The following is a 25,588-nucleotide window of genomic DNA, read 5'->3' as shown; positions in this document are numbered from 1 at the left end:
TGGGCATGTTTAGCCTGGAGAAGAGAAGATTGAGAGGAGACATGATAGCACTCTTCAAATACTTAAAAGGTTGTCACACAGAAGAGGGCCAGGATCTCTTCTCGATCCTCCCAGAGTGCAGGACTCGGAATAACGGGCTCAAGTGACAGGAAGTCAGATTCCGGCTGGACATCAGGAAAAACTTCCTGACTGTTAGAGCAGTACGACAATGGAACCAGTGACCTAGGGAGGTTGTGGGCTCTCCCACACTAGAGGCATTCAAGAGGCTGCTGGACAACTATCTGTCAAGTATGCTTTAGGGTGGATTCCTGCACTGAGCAGGGGGTTGGACTGGACATCAGGAAAAACTTCCTGACTGTTAGAGCAGTACAACAATGGAACCAATGATCTAGGAAAGCCGTGGGCTCTCCCAAGAGAGAGCTGAGCAGCCACCTGCCAGGGATGCTTTAAGGTGGATTCCTGCATTCTGGAGGGGGGTTGGACTGGATGGCCTTATAGACCCCTTCCAACTCTACTATTCTATGATTCTATGACCTCCAGTCACTGGCACTGCCAGGGTTGAGGGGCACTGGGCAAGATACCCTCTGGCCCCCTCCACCCCTGGGCACTTCTGTCTCCTGGTTTCTCTCTGCACCCCCCCAACCCCTTTCTATTCTTTCTTTGCTCTTTCTTTTCCCCTCCCACCTTCAACAGGCTTTCTCTCCCTATCCCTCTCTTCTGACTTTTAGAAGAGTTTGGGCCTGCTGTTGCAGTGCAAAGCTGTAGTTCCACCCTGCATCTGGATTTCCCCAGTCCCAGCCTGACTCTGGGTCCACGTGGGGCAGCCTGGAGGTCCTCTGGAGAAATGAAGGTGCTGGGTGCAACGGCCTCTTGCTTTGCAGCAATCCTGACTCCTTCTACACATTACGCCAGTCCTTTTACAACTTCATTGGCTGCCAGTCCAGGTCCGGGCCCAATTCAAAGTGCTGGTATTAACATTTAAAGCCCTAAACGGTTTGGGGCCAGGTTATCTGAAGGAACGCCTCCTCCCATATGTACCTACCCGGACCTTAAGATCATCTACAGGGGGCCTTCTCCATGAGCCCCTGCCAAAGGAAGTGAGGCAGGTGGCTACTAGGAGGAGGGCTTTCTCCGCTGTGGCACCCCGGTTGTGGAACGAGCTCCCCAGAGAGGTCCGCTTGGCGCCTACACTGTACTGCTTTCGTCGCCAGCTGAAGACCTTTTTATTCACTCAGTATTTTAACACTTAATTTTAACTTAAATTTAAATTTTACTGTTTTAACTCTGTATTTTAATCCTATATCAACTTTGCTGTGTGGTTTTATCCTGGTTGCGCTTTTTATACTGTATTTCGTAATTGTGTTTTAAACTGTTGGGTGTTTTACTGTGGTTTTAATTTTTGTGAACCGCCCAGAGAGCTTCGGCTATTGGGCGGTATAAAAATGTAAATAATAATAATAATAATAATAATAATAATAATAATAATAATAATAATAATAATGAAAGGAAGAGGGAGAAGGTGTCACTGTCTGAGGGGGAAGTGAGCACAAAGGCAGTGAGAGCAGAGCACCTGGGGGAATCAAGTGCTGGGAAAGGGAGGGGGCTGCATTTGTGGGCCCCTGTGAGGCCCAGACCCCCGACCAGTGGTCCAACCCTGGCAACACTTCTGCCTCCAATATCAGAGGCACAATGCCTCTGAATACCAGTCGCTGGAGGAAATGTGCAAGAGGACACAGTGACACTCATGGCCTGCTTGTGGACTTATTTTATTGACTGATTGATTTACTCTATTTCCATACTTCCTAACAGCTGAAGCTCTCTGGGCATTTCACAAAAATTAAAACCATAATTTTATAAAACTTAAACCACAGTCTAAAACCAAAATATAAAAGTACAACCAGAATAAAACTGAGCAGCAATGCAGAGATTTAAAATACAGGTTTAAATCAGCAGTTAAAAGACTAGGATGGTAAAATGTTAAAATACTGGAAAAATTAAAAAGGTGTCAGAAAGAATATAATGTTGGTGCCAGATGAACCTCTCTAGGGAGCTCATTCCACAGCCAGGGTGCCACAGCAGAAAAGGCCCTTCTCTCTGGGGTTTTTGGACTTCTCGTTGGGGCATCTGGTTGGCCATAGTGAAAGCAGAATGCTGGACTAGTGAAGCTTTTCTTAAGGCCTTAACCCCCACCTGTGTGATAAGAGCAGAGGGAGGGAAAAACCGTGGAAGGCTTTCCAAAGCAGAAGTATCACTAGTCTTTGTATCACTGCCAACATGGCATCAAGTTGCTGGTGTAGATGGGTGGGTAATATGTAAGGGCCAAAGATTCAGAAGTCTGGTTCATGGCAATAAGCTTAGCTTAGAATTGAGGAGTGCCCAGATGCTTCCTAACAGAAATCCATCAAGTTAATATGTCTCTAGGTCCTCTCCTCCCCCATTCTGAGTGAAGGCAAATGTTTAATTTGACGTCAGTGACATCATGGAGCAAAAAGTGATTGGCTGCATGGCACCATGATGTCATCAGAGCAACATGGGATCCCTGATTGGCTGGGATTACCCAGAGAAGGCTTTCAGGGTGTTGTTGTTGTTGTTTTAAATGGTGACAAAATAACAGCTCATCAGGGAATCAAAGACTAAAAAGAGGCATGGAAAATTATGTAAAAGCTCATAATGGGGATTAACAGACCTGCCCCCCCACCCACCCAAACACACGGGAGTCTTTGCTCCAAAAACCAAATTTCGTGAAGAATTTTATGCAGCGCTAGTGGAGACGTGATTTCAGACCGTTCCCTCTTTAAGCATTTGTGATTTGGAGAGCATTTTGAGTGCTCGGTTTCTTCAAGTCAAGCCTCTTTCTCCCCACCCCCCGCGTGCGCCCCTGCTGTTGGGAAAGCGTGGGGGTCCATCCCTGACCCTGAAAACTGCGGCTGAGAGCAACGGGAATCATTTTCCCAATGAAATAATAACAAGTGCTGTGTTTACAGAAGCATGCTGGGTAGTGGGGTTTTTTTCTCCTCCTAGAATAGAGGCTCCTTCTGTGCAGCGAAGGCACCGACTGAATGGCTCTGTGTATGTGCTATTTCCTGGCTCTTGCTGCTGCTTGGAGGTTTTATATAAACAGGGCTGGCAAGAGCTCTCCCCTTGGCCTCTGTTGACTGAAAGGCTGAAGCCGTCTGCCCCCTCCTCCAGAGGTGTGCGCTTCGACAGATTCGCTCGGGGCCTTCGGAAAAAAATCCAGGGTCCTCATTCGCCTGCCCCTCCAGCCCAACCCGAGGAAGTGCCTAGTAGCTGGGCGCCCCACTGGGGAAACTCCTAGGTGACCTCCATTCCCTGTTGCTGGGTCTCCAAGCATCTCCTAGGACCCCAAAGGATACCCAAGAATCATAGAACAGTGGAGTTGGAAGGGACCACAAGGATCATCTAGTCCAATCCTCTGCAATGTGCAGAAAAACCAGTTAAACCATCCCTGAGAGGTGGCTGTCCAGCCTCTTCTTAAAAACCTCCAGAGATGGAGAACCCACAACCTTCGTAGGTAGACTGTTCCACTGTTGTACAGATCTTAGGAAGTTTTTCCTTATATTTCATTGAAATCTAGGTAGCTGTAACTTATAGCTATTATTTTGGGGTCCAAATTTCTGTGGCCATGGAAAATAGTTCTTGCCCATCTTTCCTGTGGCAGACTTTTATGTACTTGAACACTGTTTACACGTCTCTCCTCAGTCTTCTTTTCTCCAGACTGAACATCCCGAGTTCATAGAATCATAGAATAGCAGAGTTGGAAGGGGCCTACAAGGCCATCGAGTCCAACCCCCTGCTCAATGCAGGAATCCACCCTAAAGCATCCCTGGCAGATGGTTGTCCAGCTGCCTCTTGAAGGCCTTCAGCCTGTCCTCAGAGTGCCTGTCCTCAAGTCCTTGTATCTCTTCTGAACCCTCCTCTGAACCCTCTGCAAGGACTAAACCGCCTGCAAGGACTAAAAACAGTCCAGCATATAAGACCAAAGTAAAGACAAGAGGCAATAAATGTGCAGTGTTCTAAAAGTACTAAAATGGTTATTTAAAAGCTTGCCAGCATAAAAAGGTCTTTGCTTGGTAGAGTAAAGGCCGCAGTGCAGGTGCCAGGCAGCCTCTTGGGAGAGGGCCTTCCACAGTCAGGGTGCCAACACTGAAAAGGCCCTTCTCTTAGTAGCCGTTTGCCTCACCTCATTTAGCAGGGGAACCTGGGCCTTACTTTCTGGGCAGGGGAATATGGGAGGAGCTGCTCCATCAGGCCATGTGTCCCCACACCATTTAGGGCTTTAAAGCTTAAAACCAGCACTTTGAGCCTGTCCCTGAAACAGAAGAGCAGTCAGTATAGATGATCAATATGATCATATCAACCTGTCCCTGTTAGCATCCTAGCTGCCCTATTTTTGCCTAACTGAAGTTTCCAGACCATCTGCAAAGGCAGTCCCACATAAAGCGCATTGCAAATATCCAAGCAGGAAGTGACCAATGCATGAGTAACTGCTGCAAGACTATCTAAGCCAGAGGGCCACACGGCCACACGCGTTTCGCTGGTTTACACAATAACCCAAGAGCCCACTGCTCTGCTTCTTCCTAGAATTATTGAGTAATGATTTAGGGCAGGGGTGGACAATTGTGTGTCGTTCCAGAAGTTGTTGGATGGCACCTCCCATCATCCTTCACCCCTGGCTATGCTGGCTGATGGGCACTGCAGTCCAACAACATTTGAAGGGCCACAAGTTGGCCACCCCAGGGTTTTATTCATCTTGCATATCACTGCATGAATCTTCTTTTATCTGCAAAGAGCAGCCAGGGTTGGATCATGATGCACAGGATGGGGAAGTTTAAATTTTCCTCCCACGCAGCAGCCCCGACAAAAGTCCCCTCCCACAGCTGCCATTCAGCACGTGTGGGACGGGGAACGTTTCCCTCCAGGGCTAAGCAGCAGCTGTTGGGAGGGCCAATCTGGTCAAGGCCATGGGAATTATTATTATTATTATTATTATTATTATTATTATTATTATTGTTGTTATTATTATTTGTATCCCGCCTTTTGCCCAGTGCTGGGCCTCAAGGCGGCCTTACAAAGTTTAAAACATACTGGGGGGGGGGGGCAAACAAAAAAACATAAACGTTTAAAATACACAACAAAATTATAAGTCATTAACATAGACGGAGGGCCGGATTATTCTCCAAAGGCCTGCTGGAACAAAGAAGTTTTAGCCTGCTACTGAAAGCCCATCAAGGAGGGAGCCAGCCTAGCTTCCCCGGGAAGAGCGTTCCAGAGCACCGGAGCAGCCACCGAGAAGGCCCTCTCCCGTGTTCCCACCAAGCGTGCCTGTGAAGAAGGTGGGACTGAAAGAAGGGCTTCTCCAGAAGATCTCAAAGCACGGGCAGGCTCATAAGGGAGAAGATGGTCTTTCAAATAACCTGGACCCATAATAATAACAATTATTAAATAACAACAACAACAACAATACTAATAATTTTATTTCTTACCTGCCTCTCCATTCTGATCGATGCAGAGAACAACAGTAAATATAAAATACATAAAACAGAATGACACGGTCCTGATCCTGACTGCACTATATGCAGGTGGTGGTGGTTGTTAAAGACTTATGCAACTATCTGTGACGTACTTAGTTTAGCCTAAGTCACTTTCTGGAAAAGATGGCTCTTGGTCAGCATCAAAGGGAACATATGTTTGATGGATTGATGGATTGCTGAAGCTCTCTGGGCAGTACACAGTGATTAAAACTATAAAACACAGCAAAATATACAATATAAAAGTTTAAAACTACAGTATAAAATATAAATTTAAAAATAGATAAATGAGAAACTTGTTGCAAACATTTCAGGAGATGTAAGCCTATGTGGCAGGGTCTTGCTATTTACTGTTTTACTCTGTACAGCACCATGTACATTGATGGTGCTATATAAATAAATAATAACAACAATAATTATAATAATAATTATCACCCATTTCCACTTATGTGCAGGCCATCTCTCTCTCTCTCTCTCTCTCTCTCTCTCTCTCTCTCTCTCTCTCTCTCTCTCTCTCTTTATTTATTATTTTTTATTTATTTTATTACATTTATATACCGCCCCACAGCCGAAGCTCTCTGGGCAGTTTACAACATTACAACTTTCTCTTTCTCTCTCTCTCTCTCTCTCTCTCTCTCTCTCTCTCTCTCTCTCTCTCTCTCTCTGTGTATGTGTATAGAATCATAGAATAGTAGAATTGGAAGGGGCCTCTAAGGCCATCAAGTCCAACCCCCTGCTCAATGCAGGAATCCTCCTTAAAGCATCCCTGACAGATGGTTGTCCAGCTGCCTCTTGAATGACTCTAGTGTGGGGGAGCCCACAACCTCCTTAGGTGATTGGCTCCATTGTCGTGCTGCTCTAACAGTCAGGAAGTTTTTCCTGATGTCCAGCCCGAATCTGGCTTCCTGTAACTTGAGCCTGTTATTCCGTGTCCTGCACTCTGAGAGGATCGAGAAGAGATCCTGGCCCTCCTCTGTGTGACAACCTTTCAAGGACTTAAAGAGTCTCCCCTCAGGCCGTAGCTAGACCTAAGGTTTATCTCAGGATCATCCCAGGTTCGTCCCTGCCTGAGCACTGGATGCCCTGTGTGGCACTTAGATGAACAGTTTTGACCCCAGGGATAAACCTTAGGTCTAGCTATGGCCTCAATCTTCTCAAGGCTAAACATGCCTGGTTCTTTCAGTCTCTCCTCATGTTTCCAGACCCCTGATCACCCTGGTTGCCCTCCTCTGAACACACTCAGCTTGTCTGCATCCTTCTTGAAGTGCGGAGCCCAGAACTAGACGCAATACTCTAGATGAGGCCTAACCAGGGCTGAATAGTGGGGAACCAGCACCTTGTGCCATTTGTAAGCTCTGAGTGAAGTGCTGTATTTTAGTGTTCCTTTGGAAATAGTTGTCATTTTGGTGGTTGTCCTGAGCTGAGATCCAACTGAGCACTAAACTCAAAACTGATATACAATTGTGGCACAGCATAGCTGTGAAGACATGAGTTCAAATCTCCCCTCAATAGGTGGCTGTTGCCCCCCCCGCCCCGCCCCCCTCTCAGCCTCAACTCTCTCAATCTGCGATTGTGGGACAGCAACACTGGCCTACCTTTCAAAGTTGTTGTAAGGATTACTGAAATCATGATAAAGAATGTTCAACACTCCAAAAAAAGTGCAAATTTGCACGTTATGTCAGAATCCATGGCTGGATGATGTCCTGATGTATTACTTTTTGTTTGTTTGTCTTGGTTCGGTTTTGTACAAACAACAACAAGAATTCAGTGGCATCGCAGCAGGGGTTGGGGGACCCAGTGGAGGAAGGGGGAATCAGCCCCCCCCCCCGGTGCTTCGGGGCCATGAGGGCACATTGCTCAGTGAATGAGCACTTGATTTGCTTGCAGGTGGGGCCCCAGTTCACACTCTGACACCTTCAGTGAAACGACTCCACATTGCAAGGTGGGAAAAGGCCTTTCCCCATCCCAGACTTTGGACAGCTGCTGCCGCTCAGAGTTGACAATCCAGGGCTAAACGGCCCAGTGGTCTGGGGGCTGCGTAGCAGCCCCCTCCTGCGCCTGTCACTCCCCTCCTCCTCCTCCTCCCACCAAAGGCTCTCGCAGGCTGCCCTCAACGGCACCCCAGGGCAACGCTGGGCAGCCCCGGCCCGTGCTGCGGAGCAGCTCGTTAGCGCCGGCGTTGCTGGGGTGCGCTCCCTCGCCCGCACACGCCCCCTCCGAGGCGGGCCTTGCCACCGCCTCCCTCGCCTGCCAGAGAGCTGTTATTTCACTGGAATGAAATGCTTTGGTCACAGGCTCCTTTGTTTGGCTTGGCACGCAGGCCTGGCCATATGTTCTTCTGATTATCCAGCCCTTGCCGCGGAGGGCTGGGGCCCTGTGCGGCTGCAGCGAGGGGAGGGGAGGGACCCGGGCTGGAGCCGTGAGGAAACCAGGGCAAGCGTGCCCTCGCCTCCTGTTTGGGTTTTCATCTGTCTCTCCTTTCTTTCTGTCTGTCTCTTTCTTTCTTTCTTTCTTTCTTTCTTTCTTTCTTTCTTTCTTTCTTTCTTTCTTTCTGCATTCTAGAGAAAGCCAGCCTCCCAGGACCTGTGTGTTTTTAGCACCCTTCTCCTGCTTGGCATTGTCTAGATGTGTTGGTCTACAATTCCCATCATCTGCAGCCAGAATGGCCATCATGGGAAGTGTAGTCCAACGCACCTACGGGGCACAAAGTTAGGGAAAGCCAGATCTTCTAGGATACCTACAAACAGAGGATGAAAGCAACAGCTTCTCCTGCCCCCATTGTCTGTCCCAAGCACCTGGTGCTTTAGAGGTAGATTGCCTCTGCCTGTGGAGGTTCCACTTAGCTAGCCGCAATCATCAGTGTGGCAGGGGCGGGAGATTCTCATTGCTTCTAAGGAGCAGAAAGTTGTGACCTGCAGGCACCTGGGAGCTAAATGTAGCCCCATGCACAGGCGCTTAGTCCCCAAGCCAATTTGGGCTTTGCACATCCTTCCTGGCTCGCCTGCCTGCCTCCTCTGGCTCAAGGAGGAAGAGGAGGAGGAAGAAGAGGCGAGTTCCGAGCAGGCCTACCCTTTCTGAGTTGCGCTGCAAAAATCTCTGTTTATGCAGTAGCTGAGGAAGTCCTTCATTCTGGCCTGGGATGTCCAGCTCCTTCAAAGCTCCTTTTGATCCATCAGGGATCACTGCCCATTTTGCTGCCAAGGCACCTTGGTTTCCCCAGGAGGAGAAAGGTGAGGAGGCTCTTTCCAGCTCCTCCTCCAGAGAAGAAAGGAGAGGGGAGGAGCGGACGGAAGGCTGCAGGCAGGCAGGAGCCTGTCTGCCAGCCAGGGCTCAGGGGCAGGCGGGCAGCCGCGGGCAAGGGGCAAATTGGCCCCTTCCACACTGGCAGCCTGACCTTCTCTGCCTCCCTGCAGGCGGTAGAAGGTCCATCTCTCTGGGTGGGAGCTAAGGCAGTCCGCTCCCATCCGGCCTCATAGGAAGTGAGGCACAAAGCCCATCCCTGCCCTACCCAGCTGCCTTGTCCAGCTGTCTCAGAAGCTAGCAGGGCCCTCCTGCTCTTCCTGGAGGGAGAGAGTGCCCTGGGGCCCTTGGCAGCACTCCGGCTCCAGCCAGAAGCCACCTTGGGCATCTCCCTGTATCAGCCTTCCCCAACCAGGTGCCCTCCAGATGTGTCAGACTTCAAATCCCAGTATTCTCCAAGCAGAATTGGGGAGCAGGGGGTGTTGCTAAGTGGGGGTGAGAGCAGTGGAAGCTGGCCAGTCAGTGAGGACAGGCTGAGGGAACGTGGGAGGCTCCGTCTGGAGAAAAGGAGACTGAGGAGAGACCTGTGAGCAACTGTTCAGGGACCTCAAAGGGGGCCACAGGGCAAATGGTCAAGAACTATTTTCCACAGCCACATAAACGAGGGCCTGAAATAATGGGTATAAGCTACAAATTTCCATTAAATATAAGGAAGAATTTCCTGATGGTGAGGTCTGTATGGAGCCTCGTGTGGCGCAGAGTGGTAAGCGGCAGTTACTGCAGCCGAAACTCTCCCCACGGCCTGAGTTCGATCCCAGCGGAAGCTGTTTCTCAGGCAGCCGGCTCAGGTCGACTCAGCCTTCCATCCTTCTGAGGTCGGTAAAATGAGTACCCAGCTTAGCTGGGGGAAAGGTAGCCGCGACTGGGGAAGGCAATGGCAAACCACCCCGCTACAAAGTCTGCCAAGAAAACGTCAGCGAAAGCAGGCGCCCCTCTAGGAGTCAGCAATGACTCAAGTGCTTGCATGAGAGGTCTGTACAACAGTGGAACAGTCTACCTATGGAGGTTGTGGGTTCTCCATCTCTGGAGGTTTTCAAGAAGAGGCTGGACAGCCACCTCCCATGGATGGTTTAACTGGTTTTCATGCACATTGCAGAGGGTTGGGCTAGATGATCCCTGTGGTGACCTTCCAACCCCACAATTCTGTGATTCTGTGGTGGAAAGCAGGGGGGAGGGCTCTTGAACTGTGGGGCTGCCCCCAAGTCCCTTGCACCATCACAGGGCAGGCCGGGGCGCTCCGTCACGTGGGTCTGGGACCCATGCTGAGAAGCACCGGCGCCCCATTGGTGGGGCTGCCCCTGGCAACTGCTCCGCCTTGCCCCAGTCTGAAACTGCCCAGGTCCCTCCATCTTCCTAGATCTCTTCGCCTCTCACACGTGCCTCTGTCTGCCCATACCCTGCACATTGGGCAGGAACATTGGGCACTCCTATGATCATGTCAAACAAGCCTCTATTTTCGTAGGGTCTGTCCATAGATGCAATGGGGTGGGTGTGTGCAAAATATTTATTTATTTATTTATTTATTTATTTTATTTATCATACTTATACCCCGCTCCTCAGCCAAAAAAGGCTCTCGGAGCGGCTTACACTTTGCAAAAAAGACAGTCCCTGCCCTCAGGCTTACAATCTAATAAAGACATGACACACAAGGAACAGGAGTCAAGGAGGGAGGGAGGGAGGAGAGAGAAAGAAAGAGAGAGAGAGAGAGAGAGAGAGAGAGAGAGAGAGAGAGAGAGAGAGTCCAGCAGGAGCAGGCCCCGATGTTACTTCTGCCTGCTCCTGTCCCCACGGTCCTTCTTCTTCCCCACAGGGCCAAGATGGCAGTTTGCCCTGTGTGTGTGTGGGGGGAAGAGTCCAGCAGGAGCAGGCCCCGATGTTACTTCTGCCTGCTCCTGTCCCCTCGGTCCTTCTTCTTCCCCACAGGGCCAAGATGACAGTTTGCCCTGTGGGGGGGGGGGGGAAGAGTCCAGCAGGAGCAGGCCCCGATGTTACTTCTGCCTGCTCCTGTCCCCTCGGTCCTTCTTCTTCCCCACAGGGCCAAGATGGCAGTTTGCCCTGTGGGGGGGGGAAGAGTCCAGCAGGAGCAGGCCCCGATGTTACTTCTGCCTGCTCCTGTCCCCACGGTCCTTCTTCTTCCCCACAGGGCCAAGATGGCAGTTTGCCCTGTGGGGGGGGGGGAAGAGTCCAGCAGGAGCAGGCCCCGATGTTACTTCTGCCTGCTCCTGTCCCCTCGGTCCTTCTTCTTCCCCACAGGGCCAAGATGGCAGTTTGCCCTGTGGGGGGGGGAAGAGTCCAGCAGGAGCAGGCCCCGATGTTACTTCTGCCTGCTCCTGTCCCCACGGTCCTTCTTCTTCCCCACAGGGCCAAGATGGCAGTTTGCCCTGTGGGGGGGGGGAAGAGTCCAGCAGGAGCAGGCCCCGATGTTACTTCTGCCTGCTCCTGTCCCCACGGTCCTTCTTCTTCCCCACAGGGCCAAGATGGCAGTTTGCCCTGTGGGGGGGGGGGAAGAGTCCAGCAGGAGCAGGCCCCGATGTTACTTCTGCCTGCTCCTGTCCCCACGGTCCTTCTTCTTCCCCACAGGGCCAAGATGGCAGTTTGCCCTGTGGGGGGGGGGGGAAGAGTCCAGCAGGAGCAGGCCCCGATGTTACTTCTGCCTGCTCCTGTCCCCACGGTCCTTCTTCTTCCCCACAGGGCCAAGATGGCAGTTTGCCCTGTGTGTGTGTGGGGGGAAGAGTCCAGCAGGAGCAGGCCCCGATGTTACTTCTGCCTGCTCCTGTCCCCACGGTCCTTCTTCTTCCCCACAGGGCCAAGATGGCAGTTTGCCCTGTGGGGGGGGGGGAAGAGTCCAGCAGGAGCAGGCCCCGATGTTACTTCTGCCTGCTCCTGTCCCCTCGGTCCTTCTTCTTCCCCACAGGGCCAAGATGGCAGTTTGCCCTGTGGGGGGGGGGGAAGAGTCCAGCAGGAGCAGGCCCCGATGTTACTTCTGCCTGCTCCTGTCCCCTCGGTCCTTCTTCTTCCCCACAGGGCCAAGATGGCAGTTTGCCCTGTGGGGGGGGGGGAAGAGTCCAGCAGGAGCAGGCCCCGATGTTACTTCTGCCTGCTCCTGTCCCCTCGGTCCTTCTTCTTCCCCACAGGGCCAAGATGGCAGTTTGCCCTGTGGGGGGGGGGAAGAGTCCAGCAGGAGCAGGCCCCGATGTTACTTCTGCCTGCTCCTGTCCCCTCCGTCCTTCTTCTTCCCCACAGGGCCAAGATGGCCAAAATATTGAATCATAGAATCATAGAATAGCAGAGTTGGAAGGGGCCTACAAGGCCATCGAGTCCAACCCCCTGCTCAATGCAGGAATCCACCCTAAAGCATCCCTGACAGATGGTTGTCCAGCTGCCTCTTGAATGCCTCTAGTGTGGGAGAGCCCACAACCTCCCTAGGTAGCTGATTCCACCGTCGCACTGCTCTAACAGTCAGGAAGTTTTTCCTGATGTCCAGCCGGAATCTGGCTTCCTTTAACTTGAGCCCGTTATTCCGTGTCCTGCACTCTGGGAGGATCGAGAAGAGATCCTGGCCCTCCTCTGTGTGACAACCTTTCAAGTATTTGAAGAGTGCTATCATGTCTCCCCTCAATCTTCTCTTCTCCAGGCTAAACATTGCACTGGTTGCAGATTACCACTTCCTGACAATCTCAGCATCTCTTCTAAGATATAACAATATGCAAGTTTCTAGCCCTTAATGCCTCTGTAGATGTGGTTTGAAGCACGTGGACCATTCCGGCCCAAATCTGAGAAGTCAAAGGGGGGGGAGGGGGGCTGAATAAGATTTCCAGTGGAGTTGGTGGGGGACATAAATTCCTTGCCCCACTCTTTGGCTTCATGCTCTGCTTGTGCGCTTCTCTGAGGCATGTGGCTGGCCCTGCTCGGTAACAGGAAAGTAGGCCGGGCCTTTGGCCTGATCGAACGGAGCCCTTCTGATGTTTGTACGGAAAGTGAGCCTGTCAGTAGTCATTGACCATAATAGCCAAATGGAGCCCCCATGTACAGAGGCAGTGTATCTCTGAATACCAGATGCTGGGGGAAAACGGAAGGAAAGGGACACTGCCCTTAGAGCGGGTTTTTGGGCTTCCTGGAAGCACCTGGCCGGCTGCTCTTGGAAACAGGATACTAGGCTAAATGGAACTTGGTCCAGCAGTGCTGCTGTTACGTTCCTTGTGGCCGTCAAAGTCAGAATACATTCTGCAAACTGAGAAAGTCCATCTTGACTTGCATTTTATCAACTGGCCTCAAAATGCATCATTTCTTTGCGCTCGGTGCTCAGCTCCAGACTAAACCAGGCTAGTCCCAGACTTGTCGGGAGAATTTTTGCATCATTCATTTCAAGTGAGCAGCCTTGCATTTGGATGCTGTCCATTGCAAACATTTTTATTCTTCTGCCTCACCAAAGAGTAAAAAAAACCTGCTTTTGGATTTTGCATTGCATGGTTGGAGTTCTCTCTGCCTTGTGTTGAGGTTCTGCAAAGCCCAGCCTCACTCTTGCTGGCCTCTTTTGCACTGGGCTCCCCAACCATCCCTCCTGCCTGCATTCACCTTTCCAAGTCACAGGAAGGTAGGAAGGCCGCGTCGAGGAGTCTGTCTAACTCTGGGCTAACTGACGCAAAAGTCTTTTCCAGCCCTACTTGATGATGCTGGACATGGAACTGGGGATCTTCTGCGTGCAAAGTGCATGCACCACCCTGAGCTACACCAGTGCTCTAATGCAAAGCTTTCTTGTGTGTTGCCACTTGTGGCGCGCGCGCTCTCGCTCTCTCCTCTGCTTGTCCACCGTCCCAGGGACACCACGGTCCCTGTTTCCTTGATTAAGGCAGAGATAGGAAATCTCCTTTGGAGGTTATCTCCAAAGGTTTAAGAGACAATTTACAAGGCAATTACCCTTTAAATACCCTACAAAGGATCAAGATATTGCAACGATTTGGAGCTGAGCATTGGCAGGCAGGAGGCCTGCTTACTTGTGAGTAGACATGCAAAAGTTGGATTGTTAGGGTGCTGTTTGAAAGTGCTGCCAAGTGACATAGTTCTGCTTGTTTCTGAATAGACTTAAAATGGTACTAATCACATTTGCGGGGGCTGCACACCGGCTTGGGTCCCCAAGCCTTTTTCCGTTTTGCAGTTGGGCCCTTGGGATGAAAGCCCCTGGATTAAGGAGATTTGCGGAAGGGGTTTTTAAGAATGCTGCTGTGGTGGATTTCTAGAGAGCTGCCATTTCACACACACACCCCACCTTCCCTGCATCTCAAAGTTACTCACCCAGAGCATTTTGTCTCTAGCGCACATACGCATGCGTATGAATTCTCTGGACCACGCACCCTGCTGCAGCTGCTCATTTTGAATGGCTGTCCTTCTTCTGTGACAGTCCTGTTCTCCTGTATGCAAGCAAAACCAGAGTTTCTCTTTGGCTTTTTAACTGGGCTGTTACGGGATTAATGAAGAGCACACAGAGCAGGCACAGAAGAGTCTTTTGCAGTGGTGGCTGGTGGCTCCGACGTCAGTGAGGCCTTGAATCCACTCTGGGTTTCAGTCAGAACCAGGCGCAAGTGGTTCTGCACCTTGGATACGGAGTAATGGGCTCAAGTTACAGGAAGCCAGAGCCTGGCTGGACATCCGGAAAAACTTCCTGACTGTTAGAGCAGTACGACAATGGAAGCCTTAGGAGGAAAAAAGGCAGGATATAAATGTAATAAATAAATAAATAAATATAGTGGTACAACAATGGAACCAAAGACCTAGGGAGGTGGTGGGCTCTCCCACACTAGAGGCCTTCAAGAGGCAGCAGGACAACCATCGATCAGGGATGCTTTGAGGTGGATTCCTGGATTGAGCAGGGGGGTTGGACTCGATGGCCTTAGAGGCCCCTTCCAGCTGAACGATACCATGATAGCATGCTTAGAGTTCAGCCTAAAACCCAGAGCGGATTCACCGCCCCGCTCAAATTGGAGCCGCCAACCTCTGCTGGTCTTTTGCAATGAACAACAGTGAAGAGGGGAACAGAGTGATCCTTGGAGTGGGAATGCAGAGGTCCGCTACACCTGTGCCCCTCTTTTAATCTGTGAAATACTGGAGGGTTTTCCTGGGTGATCGTTTTTCCAGCCCCCACCCACCTACCCACCCTGAGCTTCAATTCCACCAAGCCCCACTTTTTTGCTGCCCCGTGCGGTGCACATCCCACAAGCCCAGCAAAGGGGGCTGTGCAGAGCTTGGCTTCCTCACTCTGCCCTCCTCTTCCTCCTCCTTCTCTAGCGTCAGGAAGCGAGGATCTGTGGTTTTCCCCGGTTAGAGCTGGTCCCCAAGGCAGAGCCATTGAGAACATGGAGCAGCAGGGGCAGAACCGCTCCAGCAAGGAGGGCGGGAGCAGGAGGCCCACAGGAAGTGGCCCGGCTTTCTCGCAGCTGCTCCTGGCCTGATTTATTTGGCAGCGAGTCACCCAGAACCAGATGTCTGAGCAGCTACAGGAAACACAGCATCCCCTGAGGTCCACGCTGCACAGAAGCCATCCTGTTTCGGGGTCTTGACGGTCCTGGGCTGCCAGAGCAGCAGGCCCCGGTCCCCCATCGCAGTGCATTCTGGGGCAGCTGGAGGCAAAACCCCGACACGTCACGCGGGATATTTGGAGCTTCAGTCTCCCGACATTTTACTTCAAAGCAGCCTTGGGGGTGAGGTGCTCTGGATTTCAGCGCTGAGCGACGGGGTGTTTAAACCTCTTGCTCACACTATTTTCCAGATCAGAATTACCTGCTCGGGGAGGGGAGGAAATGCAGGTCTTTGCCCCCCCTGGGAGTGGAGGGGGCTCTGCAATGTGTGGTCTGTGGTTATTTCTCTCTGTTGTATACAATGCCAGGGGTTTTCTAAAAGCAAAAACATGTCATGCTGGTTCATGGTTGCCACTCTGCACATGATCAAAGGCACTCTGTCTTTATATTGATTTTAAAGTTGTCCCCTCTCAGAAGGGGGAGGCACTCTATATACGCATCATGGCATCAGCCTGAGGGGTACAGATTTGAAAGCCAAAGGGCAGTGGAGGCTGGTGGCTCCGATGTCAGTGGGGTGGTGAGGTCACTCTGGGTTTCAGTCAGAACTCTTAACGGTGCTCTCCGAGGTGCAAAGAACCACCAGCCTCAAACTGAATGGTCACCCCTTCCTCCCGTGGGATCCTGGAAATAGCTCTCTAAATTGTCAAGTCTTATTTATTTATTTATTTTATTTTATTTATTTTATTACATTTATATATCGCCCCACAGCCGAAGCTCTCTGGGCGGTTTACAACAATTAAAAATAGTAAACATTAAAAGTATACAAAAATTTAAAAAACATAAAAACAGTATAAAAACAACAGTATCCATTTAAAAACAACAATTCTGGGGTCCATTAAAAACAAACTTAACGTTGTTAAATGCTGTTAAAATGCCTGGGAGAAGAGAAAATCTAGATCTGGCGCCGAAAAGATAACATTGGCGCCAGGCGAGCCTCATCGGGAAGATCATTCCACAGTTGGGGGGCAACCACTGAGAAGGCCCTCTCCCTTGTTGCCATCCTCCGAGCTTCCCTCGGAGTAGGCACTCGGAGGAGGACCTTAGATGTTAAGCGCAGTGTACAGGTAGGTTCATGTCGGGAGAGGCGTTCCATCAGGTATTGTGGTCCCAAGCCATGTAGGGCTTTATAGGTTAAGACCAGCACCTTGAATTGGGCTCGGAAACATATAGGCAGCCAATGCAAGCGGGCCAGAATCGGTGTTATATGCTCAAACCTCCCTGTTCCAGCTATCTTTGGAGTGTGTGTGTGTTTGTGTGTGTGTGTGTGTGTGTGTGTATGTGTGTGAGGGGGGTTGATAAAAGACAAATGGATGGAGGTTACTTTAAAAGGAATACATTGTTTGCATGTTATAAAATTGCAAATAAAATAAGGAAGTGGCAAATTGCCTTACAGAACAAACTGGTGTTCCCAGACTCTGTTTCCCCTCTTTACATTAGGAGGGAGCAGTATTTGCAGGGAGAATTGTCAAGGACCCGCACCCACCCACCCACCCACCCCACAGACAATGCCCCCTTGGCTATATGCTTCGGGGAAGGTTTATTTTTGTACTGTTTTCCACCCAGCTGGCTCCAAGACCGAAAGAAGTCTGCCTGTGCAGAAAGACCACCATTGGCATGCATGGGTGGGGGCGGGCACTGCAGGGATTTGGCAGGCGTCGTAAGTCTTAAGGGGGGGGGCCTCGCATCTGCCATTGCTTCCCTGAACCTCCCCCCCCCCACGGCTCTTTTATGTACATCAGAAACACATGTGCCCGGGAAATGTGGAGGGGTGCAGCCAGAGAGCAGCAGGTGATGAGGGCAGCAGAAGCAGGCTCCATTTTATTCCTGGTGTCACAATGGTGCTATGGTTTAAGTGAGTTTAAAATGCAAAACTCGCCGTGCTCAGAGCATTCACATTTTTTAAATTCGTGGTTGGCAAACATTCTGACATAAGGAATGTAGAAGGAGTTGCTAAGCATGGCATAGTGTGTTGAAGTAACCCACAAGGCTGTCTAGAGGAGCCCCAGAAGACCATGAAGGCTGGGGACTAAAATGACTTAGCTGCACCAACGTGTAGTTCTGCTCGGAAGGACAATGGGCCCTTTGCTGCAGCCAGATTGTTGACCGGGGCTGGTTACAGGGAGCATACAACTCCCCTGTTAAAACAGCTCCACTGGCTTCCAGTTTCCGGGCACAATTCAAAGTGCTGGTTATGACCTATAAAGCTCTATATGGTTCGGGTCCAGGTTATTTGAAAGAACGTATTCTCCCTTATGAGCCTGCCTGTGCTTTGAGATCTTCTGGAGAGGCCCTTCTTTTAGTCCCACCTTCTTCACAGGCACGCTTGGTGGGAACATGGGAGAGGGCCTTCTCGGTGGCTGCTCTGGTGCTCTGGAACTCTCTTCCTGGGGAAGCTAGGCTGGCTCCCTCCTTGATGGGCTTTCGGAAGCAGGCTAAAACTTTTTTGTTCAAGCAGGCCTTTGGAGAATAATCCAGCCCTCCATCTATGTTAATGTTTTATAATTTTGTTGTGTATTTTTTAATTGTTTATGGTTTTGTTTCCCTCCCCACCCCATGTATATTTTAAACTTTGTAAGGCCGCCTTGAGGCCCAGCATTGGGCAAAAGGCGGGATACAAATAAATATAATAATAATAAGGCCGCCTTGAGGCCCAGCATTGGGCAAAAGGCGGGATACAAATAAATATAATAATAATAATAATAATAATAATAATAATAATAACAACAACAACAACAACTTCTTTTTATACAGCTTTTTATACTGTATTTTGTATTTGTGTTTTTAACCTGTTGGTTGTTTTATTATGGTTTTAATTTTTGTGAACTGCCCAGAGAGCTTCGGCTGTTGGGCTGTATATAAGTGTAGTAAATGAGTAATAATAAGTAAATAATCATAACTGGAGCCAGATCTACACCAAGCAGGATATAACACTTTGAAAATGGCTTGAAAACTGTATATGGAGTGTGTCCTGGGCCTAAACAGTTGTCACTACTGTTATAAACCATTACAAAGCAGTAGTGTAGATCCTGCCTGGTTTTCAGTGCCTCCCCAAACTACTGCCTTCAGGATTGAATGGAGGAAAGAGACACCAAATTCCACCCCCACCCCAGGTGTGCACCTTGGATCACTCCTTCAGAGTTGTGCCTGAAAGCCCGGGGTGGATTCACTGCCCCACTGACCTCAGAACCACCAGCCTCAACTGCATATGGCTGTAGGATAGGAGTTCTTGAAGCAGGAGAGAGAAGGTGGATGTTTGGATCTTGGCAACAACAGATTATCATTAATTTAATGCTATCATTATTATCATCATCGTCTCTTTTCTCGCTCATGGCGGTTTTTCTAGACGGACATGACGGGCTTTGCCAGGTTATGCTGTCTTTTACTGATTCAGGAATTTCCTGACAATTGAGCATGTTTTAAGCATGACTATAAGCATGTTTTAAGCATGCTGGTGTGGATGTATTTTTGTAGGACCAGTTTCTGAAGGTGGTGGTGGTTGTTTTTTGCTATTAACAGAAATTTGCACCTAGGCGAGTCTATGGCCTCAGCTAGACGAAGAGGGTACTAGGGTGATGATCGTGCGATTTTATGATCGTGAGATCGTCACCCTGGTCTACACGCGGCGCACAACATTGCGGCCGCCATTTTTAATTTATTTTTTAAACGAGAAGAAGCGCACAAGCGCTCGTGCGAAAACCATGAGTATTTTTTTAAAAAAAAACTCCCCCTCCCCCCCCCCGAGGAGGAGCTCTGTGCCCTGTGCCTGGCTCCTTGCGGTTACTCGAGAGGAGCCGGGACAACCCGTGACACCCAGCAAGATGTTCTGCGGTCTCAGGATCAGCCCAGGACCACGGAAAAAACAGGCTAGAAGAGTAGGGCAAAATCCTGGGGAAATGAAGGGATCATCCCTCCCTGCTCCTGGCATGCCCTGTGCATCATGTGAACACACAGGGATGATCCCGGGGCGATCCCCGGGGTAGTGCCCCATCTAGCTATGGCCTATGTCAATTTTGTTTATATCCCATCTTTCTAAAGAATGCTCAAGGAAGGCTCCAGAAAAACCTGACAAAATACTACAGCAGTACAAAAACCAACAGCAAAGTCATTGTATCTTCAATATCTGCATATATTTATTTACTGCATTTCAATACAGCCCAATAGCTGAAGCTCTCTGGGTGGTTCGCAAAAATTAAAACCATGAAGAAAATTCAAAGAATAAAACAAACAGCAGTATAAAAACACAGTATAAAAGTACAATATAAAAGCACAACCAAGATAAAACCGATCAGCAATGCAGAGATTTTATACAGATTTAAAAATAGAGATTTAAAAGACTAAGATGATAAACTGTTAAAATACTGGGAAAATAAAAAGGTCTTCACCTGGCGTAGAAAAGAGTATAACATAGGTGCCAGGCAAACCTCTCTTGGGGGCTCATTCCACAGCCAGGGTGCCATAGCAGAGAAGGCCCTGCTCCTCCTGGTAGCCATCTGCTTCACTTCCTTTGGCACGGGGTCACAGAGAAGGACCCCTGAGGATGATCTGGGCAGGTGAATATATAGAACAGGGGTAGATGTCTTGTGCACTTTCATTGATGATGGACTACAACACCTACCATCCTTCACCATTGCCTATGCGGGCTGGGTCTGATGGGAGTTGCAGTCCAACAGCATTTGGAGGACCATAAGATGTCCAGCCCTGATAGAGAAAAATGCAAAAGCCATTCATAATAAAGGAATAATACATAAATATCAATATATTAAGTGACAATCCAATAGATGATACATTAAAATATAATTACCAGACAAACAAGAGCCTAGCCTAGTCTTCGTCTGCCCCAAAGCACCGGCACTCCATTTTAAAGTTGTTTTAAAAATATTGCAGACCCTAGAGTCGCTTCCCCTAACCTGATGCTGTCCAGATGTGTTGGACTACAGTTCCCAGCATCTCCCAGCTACCATGGTGGGAATTGTACTCCAACAATTCTGGAGGGCACCAGGTTTGGGGAGGCTGCTGTAGGGTTTCAAGCCTGCCTTGCTGTTTTGCCCCACCTTGCCTTGCTTCGCCGGCCTGATGGTGTTCTGGAGAATTCAAAACCTTGCCCACTTTGGGGTGGTGATATTTTTGTTGGTCGTAGGAAAATTACTGCCATATTGTGGGGGTTTTTCCCTCATGGACTGGCATGGCTGGCTGATTTCTTTCTGAACAACTAGGCTGTTTACACAATTTTTTTAAAAACACAAAAATTCCCAGCCCTGTTTGCAACCTTGCAATCTGCTTGTGTTTGTATCCTGTCTTTCATCCAAGTAGCTCATCCCATTTTATCCTCACAACAACCCGGTGACCATATGAAAGGGTGACCATATGAAAAGAAGGACAGGGCTCCTGTATCTAAAGCTGTATAGAAAAGGAAATTTCAGCAGGTGTCATTTGTATATATGGGGAACCTGGTGAAATTCCCTCTTCTTCATCACAGTTAAAGCTGCAGGTGCCCTGCCCTCTTTTAAATCTGGTCACTCTAGTATAGCTCCTGCAGCTTTAACTGTTGTGAAGAAGAGGAAATTTCACCAGCTTCCCCATATATACAAATGACACCTGCTGAAATTCCCTTTTCTATGCAACTGTTAAAGATACAGGAGCCCTGTCCTCCTTTTCATATGGTGGTGCCTAGCCCACGGTCACACAGGGAGCTTCATGGCTGAGTGGAGATTTGAACCCCTGTCTCCCCAGTCCAACCATTGGATCGCACTGGCAGGGTCCCTTACACCTCGGCCTGCCTTTTTTGGATTCATGATTCATCCCTTACTCGGCCTCTTCCACACAAGCCTCTTGAGGTGATCTTTAGCCAGAAAGAGACTGGGCATCCTCTGCTGTCAGAAGAAATTAACTCATTTTTTATTTTGTCATTCATTCTTCCATTTGTTCTTTCTTTCTTTCTTTCTTTCTGGAGGCTCCTGAGTCTCTCTTCATCCGCTTGAGTTCAGCAAGGGATGGGTTCTCTTTCCTACAGTGAGGGGCAGAAGGCTGGAACACAGAGTAGTACGTTTTTGGGGATAGTCACTGGTGTGAGGTGAAAGGAACAAAATGGCCTTCAGAAGAGCCAGTGTGGCATAGTGGCTAGGGTGTTGGCCTGGGAGTTGGGAGATCCGGGTTCTAGTCCCCACTCGTCCATGAAACTTACTGGGTGACTTCAGACCAGTCACTTTCAGCCCAACCTACCTCACAGGGTTATTATTATTATTATTTATTAATTTATATAGCACCATCAGTGTACATGTCATTGTGAGGATAAAATGGAGAGGAGGATCATGTACACCTCCTTGGATTCCCATGGAATGGGGCGGGAGAGGAAGGCAGGATATAAATGTAAAAATAAATTAAAAACCTATCAGACACCCTCTCTGATTCTAACTTCTATATCCAATTTAGCAAGAAACACACACTTTCCAGTGCAGGTTAAAACTAGTTTTAGCTGGAGACAAAAGTAGTTTGCTTTGTTTTTTCGCAGAAGGCAGTTTGAAAGAGAGGTTGCTATTCATAGTATGTATGTACACTTGTATCTCATTCTGGTTATATAGGTTTTAATGTTGTTTCAAAAACCTGCAAAACCTGTTTCATCAGAAGCAACAGTGAACAAAAGAAATGTCTGTTTGACCACACCATGGGAAACAAGGCATCGCTTAAACCGCTTTCAACTCTCTTTGAAACCATTGATTGCCCTGTTACTGTTGGGAGATCCAGATAGGTGCTCGCCTATGGTGTATAACAATTGGCTCCAGGCGAGCGAGGTAGGGAGCATTTTGGGGGTGGGGGAATATATTGAGTGCAAACTAGCACTGTTTCTCACTCTTGCTCCCTGTCTCTTTCAGACTGTTGATCAGTCCCAGATGCATTACACGAGGGGCGGGGGGTGAGTGAGCGTCTAGAGATTGTTGTGGACTGTTAATTTTTAATGGAACGTTGCATCTTTAATAAGCACAGCATATTCCATAACTTCTGCAAGTATGGAATATTTATTTATTCATTTGAAGTATTTTTATGCTGCTTCTCGGCCAAAAAGGCTCCCGGACTGATTCATCAAGACCCTGCAGATCGGCTTGCAACACACAAGGAAAAGGGTCTGGGGATGGGAAAGGAAAGGAGCATAATCCTTCCAGCCGGGAGGGGGGGGGAATAGAACGGCCCTGCTCCCGCTCTCATCGGGGCCTCAACTAGAATATTTATTTATTTTATTTTATTTATTTTATTTCATTGCTATAATAACTGTTAGTCTTTAGGGAGCTGTCTCTGTAGCTGGATTGATAAAAGATAACTATAGCCATCTACCAGGACGTGCAATGCTTTTTTTAAAAGGCACCTGAGCTGTGTAGGCTGGTGGCTCCGAAGTCACTCCAGGTTTCAGTCAGAACCAGTTAGAACTCTAAAGGAGCTCTCCAAGGTGTAAAGCAGTCAGACTGGTTCTGACTGAAACCCGGAGCGGATTCACCACCCCACTGACATCGGAGCCATCAGCCTGCATGGGTCCCTGCGCTGATTGGGGGGGCTAAGGTTTGACTACATGACCTCCAAAGGTCCCTTCGAACTCTGATTCTGTGACATCCAAAAAGAAAGCAAAAAAGAACTTCTTCCCGCAACTCATATTGACAGAATTCACTGCCACAACACCCTGGTGATGGCGCTGCACTTAAATGGCTTCAGAAGGGGGAGGAGGCAAATGAATTGGAACTGGACCTCGCTGGGTGTCTGGTTGGACCTCATGCTGTGATTCACCCAGGGCAGGTACTCCACACCTCAACAGCCTTCCCCAACCTGATCCCCCCCCCTGCAAATGTGTTTGAATGCAATGCCAAAAGTGAGACAATGCTAAGCAGCACAGAACCACTAGAAAATCTAAGCACTGCCAAGAAAAGGGGTACACAGATTTTTATAATACCATAGTTATAATGTTCAAAATCACATATTAAGTGTAAGTGTACACACATATATAGAGAGTAATCCCGAAGTGAATATACATGAGAAAGGTTCATAAATATGATATAATAGCAATAATTTTGATAACTGAACAAAGCAGAATGTGGGTTTTTTCCAGTAACTGAGCAAAACAGCATTACAGGCCTCCAGTTTCTTTTAACCTGTTTCGCACTCGCTTCCTCAGACCACCTCCACTGGTTACACCATCCCAGTGCTTAATGGGAGAAAGGAGAGGAAATGTTTGATTCGTTCCTCAGTCCCAAAGAATTTTTTGTCTTCCCAAAACATGATTGACTTGGGTTCCGGGCAAAAATGTGCAATGCCCACCACCCCCAGGCAACAGAGCAACCCTGCTGAATTGGACCACATCCAGTCCAGTATCCTGTTGCCACCAGGAAGCCCAGAAGCAGGTCGTGACATCGGGCCTCTCCTCTTTCCAGCCACGGGTCTCCCAGCCTTGAACGCGGCGCTAGCATGGCTCGTACCCGTTGACCAACCTTCCTCCTCACCCCTCTTTGCTCCTTGCAGTGGCCCACCACGACCTGGAAAACACCATGAACTGCAGCTTCATTGAGCCCCCTTCTGTGGTGGAGCAGCCGTCCCCCTCCTGGTCCTCCCGCGGTTCCTTCTCATCCTTCGACACCACAGATGAGGGACCGGTTTACTGCGTACCGCATGAAGGTCAGTGGGTAGGGCGTGGGCCGGCAGATCCAACGGAGTTCTGAGCCTCAAAGGCCCGTCTTCTCCGCAGGCCTATGTAGTCTTTCAATCTTTATTTATTGTTATGTTAGGTTTAGAAAATGCAATTATCTACATGACGTACATGATAAAACCAAATTAGATGGACACACTTTAGTCTGATCCGGGAAGACCATTTTTTTAATGATGTGTGTGATAATAGATAGGCAGCCTTCTGTTGCATGCAAGAACAGATGGGTTGGAGCCTTGCTCTATAGCAGGGATGGGCAACAGTTGGTCCTCCAGATGTTTAACATAAACCCCCATCAGTCCTAGCCTCCACAGCCAATGGTAAGGGATGATGGGAGTTGTAGGTCAAACCATTTTTTTCCAAAGCCTTTTTTGTCGTCGTCCCCCCAAGATGGATTGTGGGATGTTTATTTTAGCATGATGAATAAAATGCTTAAGGTGTTCAGATATATTACTTCTCCAAATGATTTCTAAAAGCTATGTACAGTATTAAATTATTACATTGTCTGTGCCCCGAGGACAAGCAAGTCCTAGGTTGCAAACTGAGACTACAACTCTCAAATGCAAGAGCAAGATGCATTTCTGCCTCTAGGGGGCAGCACTGCCATGGAAGCAGAGACTGAAACTGATAGCGATGGCTATAGCTCAGGAAATGAGTCTGATTAAATTTCATGCAGATTCATTGAATCTTGATTTCCCCCTCCCCCCTTTTTTTTTCTCAGTTCTTTTTCTGGGAATGGGGGCTTTATGTCTGCTTGACAGTGTGGAGGACTTGCAGAGACATAAATAATTTTCTTTGTTACTAATGTTGATGGTTTCCTCTGTTGTTGTTTTTAACCTGGTCCTGGTTATTTTTTGCCTGGTCCTTATAAACTGGCAAAACCAAAGAGGTTTTCTTACAGTTCAGGTGTTCCTAACAGTTCAGGAGCTTGTAGCTTCATTTGTTACCAAAAAAGTGTTTTGTTTTTTTAAAGTAAATTCCGTTTGTAATAGTTGTTTGAATACACTGTACTTTTAATATACCAAATGTAATAATTTTATGCCAAACCAACCTGGACATAATTACATTTTATGTTCCTGAAGTAACAAAGTGACTTTCAATCTGTAAAAAGTGCTGATATTGCATTATTTCAATTTTTCTGAAAATTTCAGTCCCCCCCCCCCCAACAAAAAAGGGGTTTCTTTCCATGGCTTCAAAATTTCCGGAAATTTTACATCTCTAGGGCCACATGTTGCCCAATCCTGAGCTACAGGCATTTCATGCAGGAGCCCCAGAAGTGGTGCCCATTTCAGATCAGGCAGAGCAGGGGGGAAATCCTCCCATTTTGACTACTTGAAGATCCTCCCACACTGAGGACTAGAACACTTAAAGAAATGACTGCTGGGGCTGTCAGGAATCAGATTGTCAGGCGTCACTAGTTACAGTGCTGGAAGGCAGAGTTTCCATTTTGCTGTCTGATTGCAGCCATGCGGTAAATGGCTCTCGCA

General features: G+C 48.7%; 1 protein-coding gene across 3 annotated transcripts in view; it reads left to right on the top strand.

The window, feature by feature from the left end:
• The window catches only part of SCARF2 (scavenger receptor class F member 2), a 65,775-nt gene that overhangs the window by 37,071 nt on the left and 3,116 nt on the right, over positions 1–25,588 (top strand). For all 3 annotated transcript variants that reach the window (XM_063143791.1, XM_063143793.1, XM_063143792.1), the window contains one exon: positions 23,921–24,073. In XM_063143791.1, the coding sequence (XP_062999861.1) occupies positions 23,921–24,073 (153 nt within the window). The remainder of the gene's footprint in view (positions 1–23,920; positions 24,074–25,588) is intronic.

The sequence above is a fragment of the Elgaria multicarinata genome, chromosome 18, assembly GCF_023053635.1.
Source record: "Elgaria multicarinata webbii isolate HBS135686 ecotype San Diego chromosome 18, rElgMul1.1.pri, whole genome shotgun sequence".
In the NCBI taxonomy this organism is placed as follows: Eukaryota; Metazoa; Chordata; class Lepidosauria; order Squamata; family Anguidae; genus Elgaria; species Elgaria multicarinata.
The sequence above is the reverse complement of the archived record's forward strand: the minus strand, read 5'-3'. Positions and strand labels throughout refer to the sequence as shown.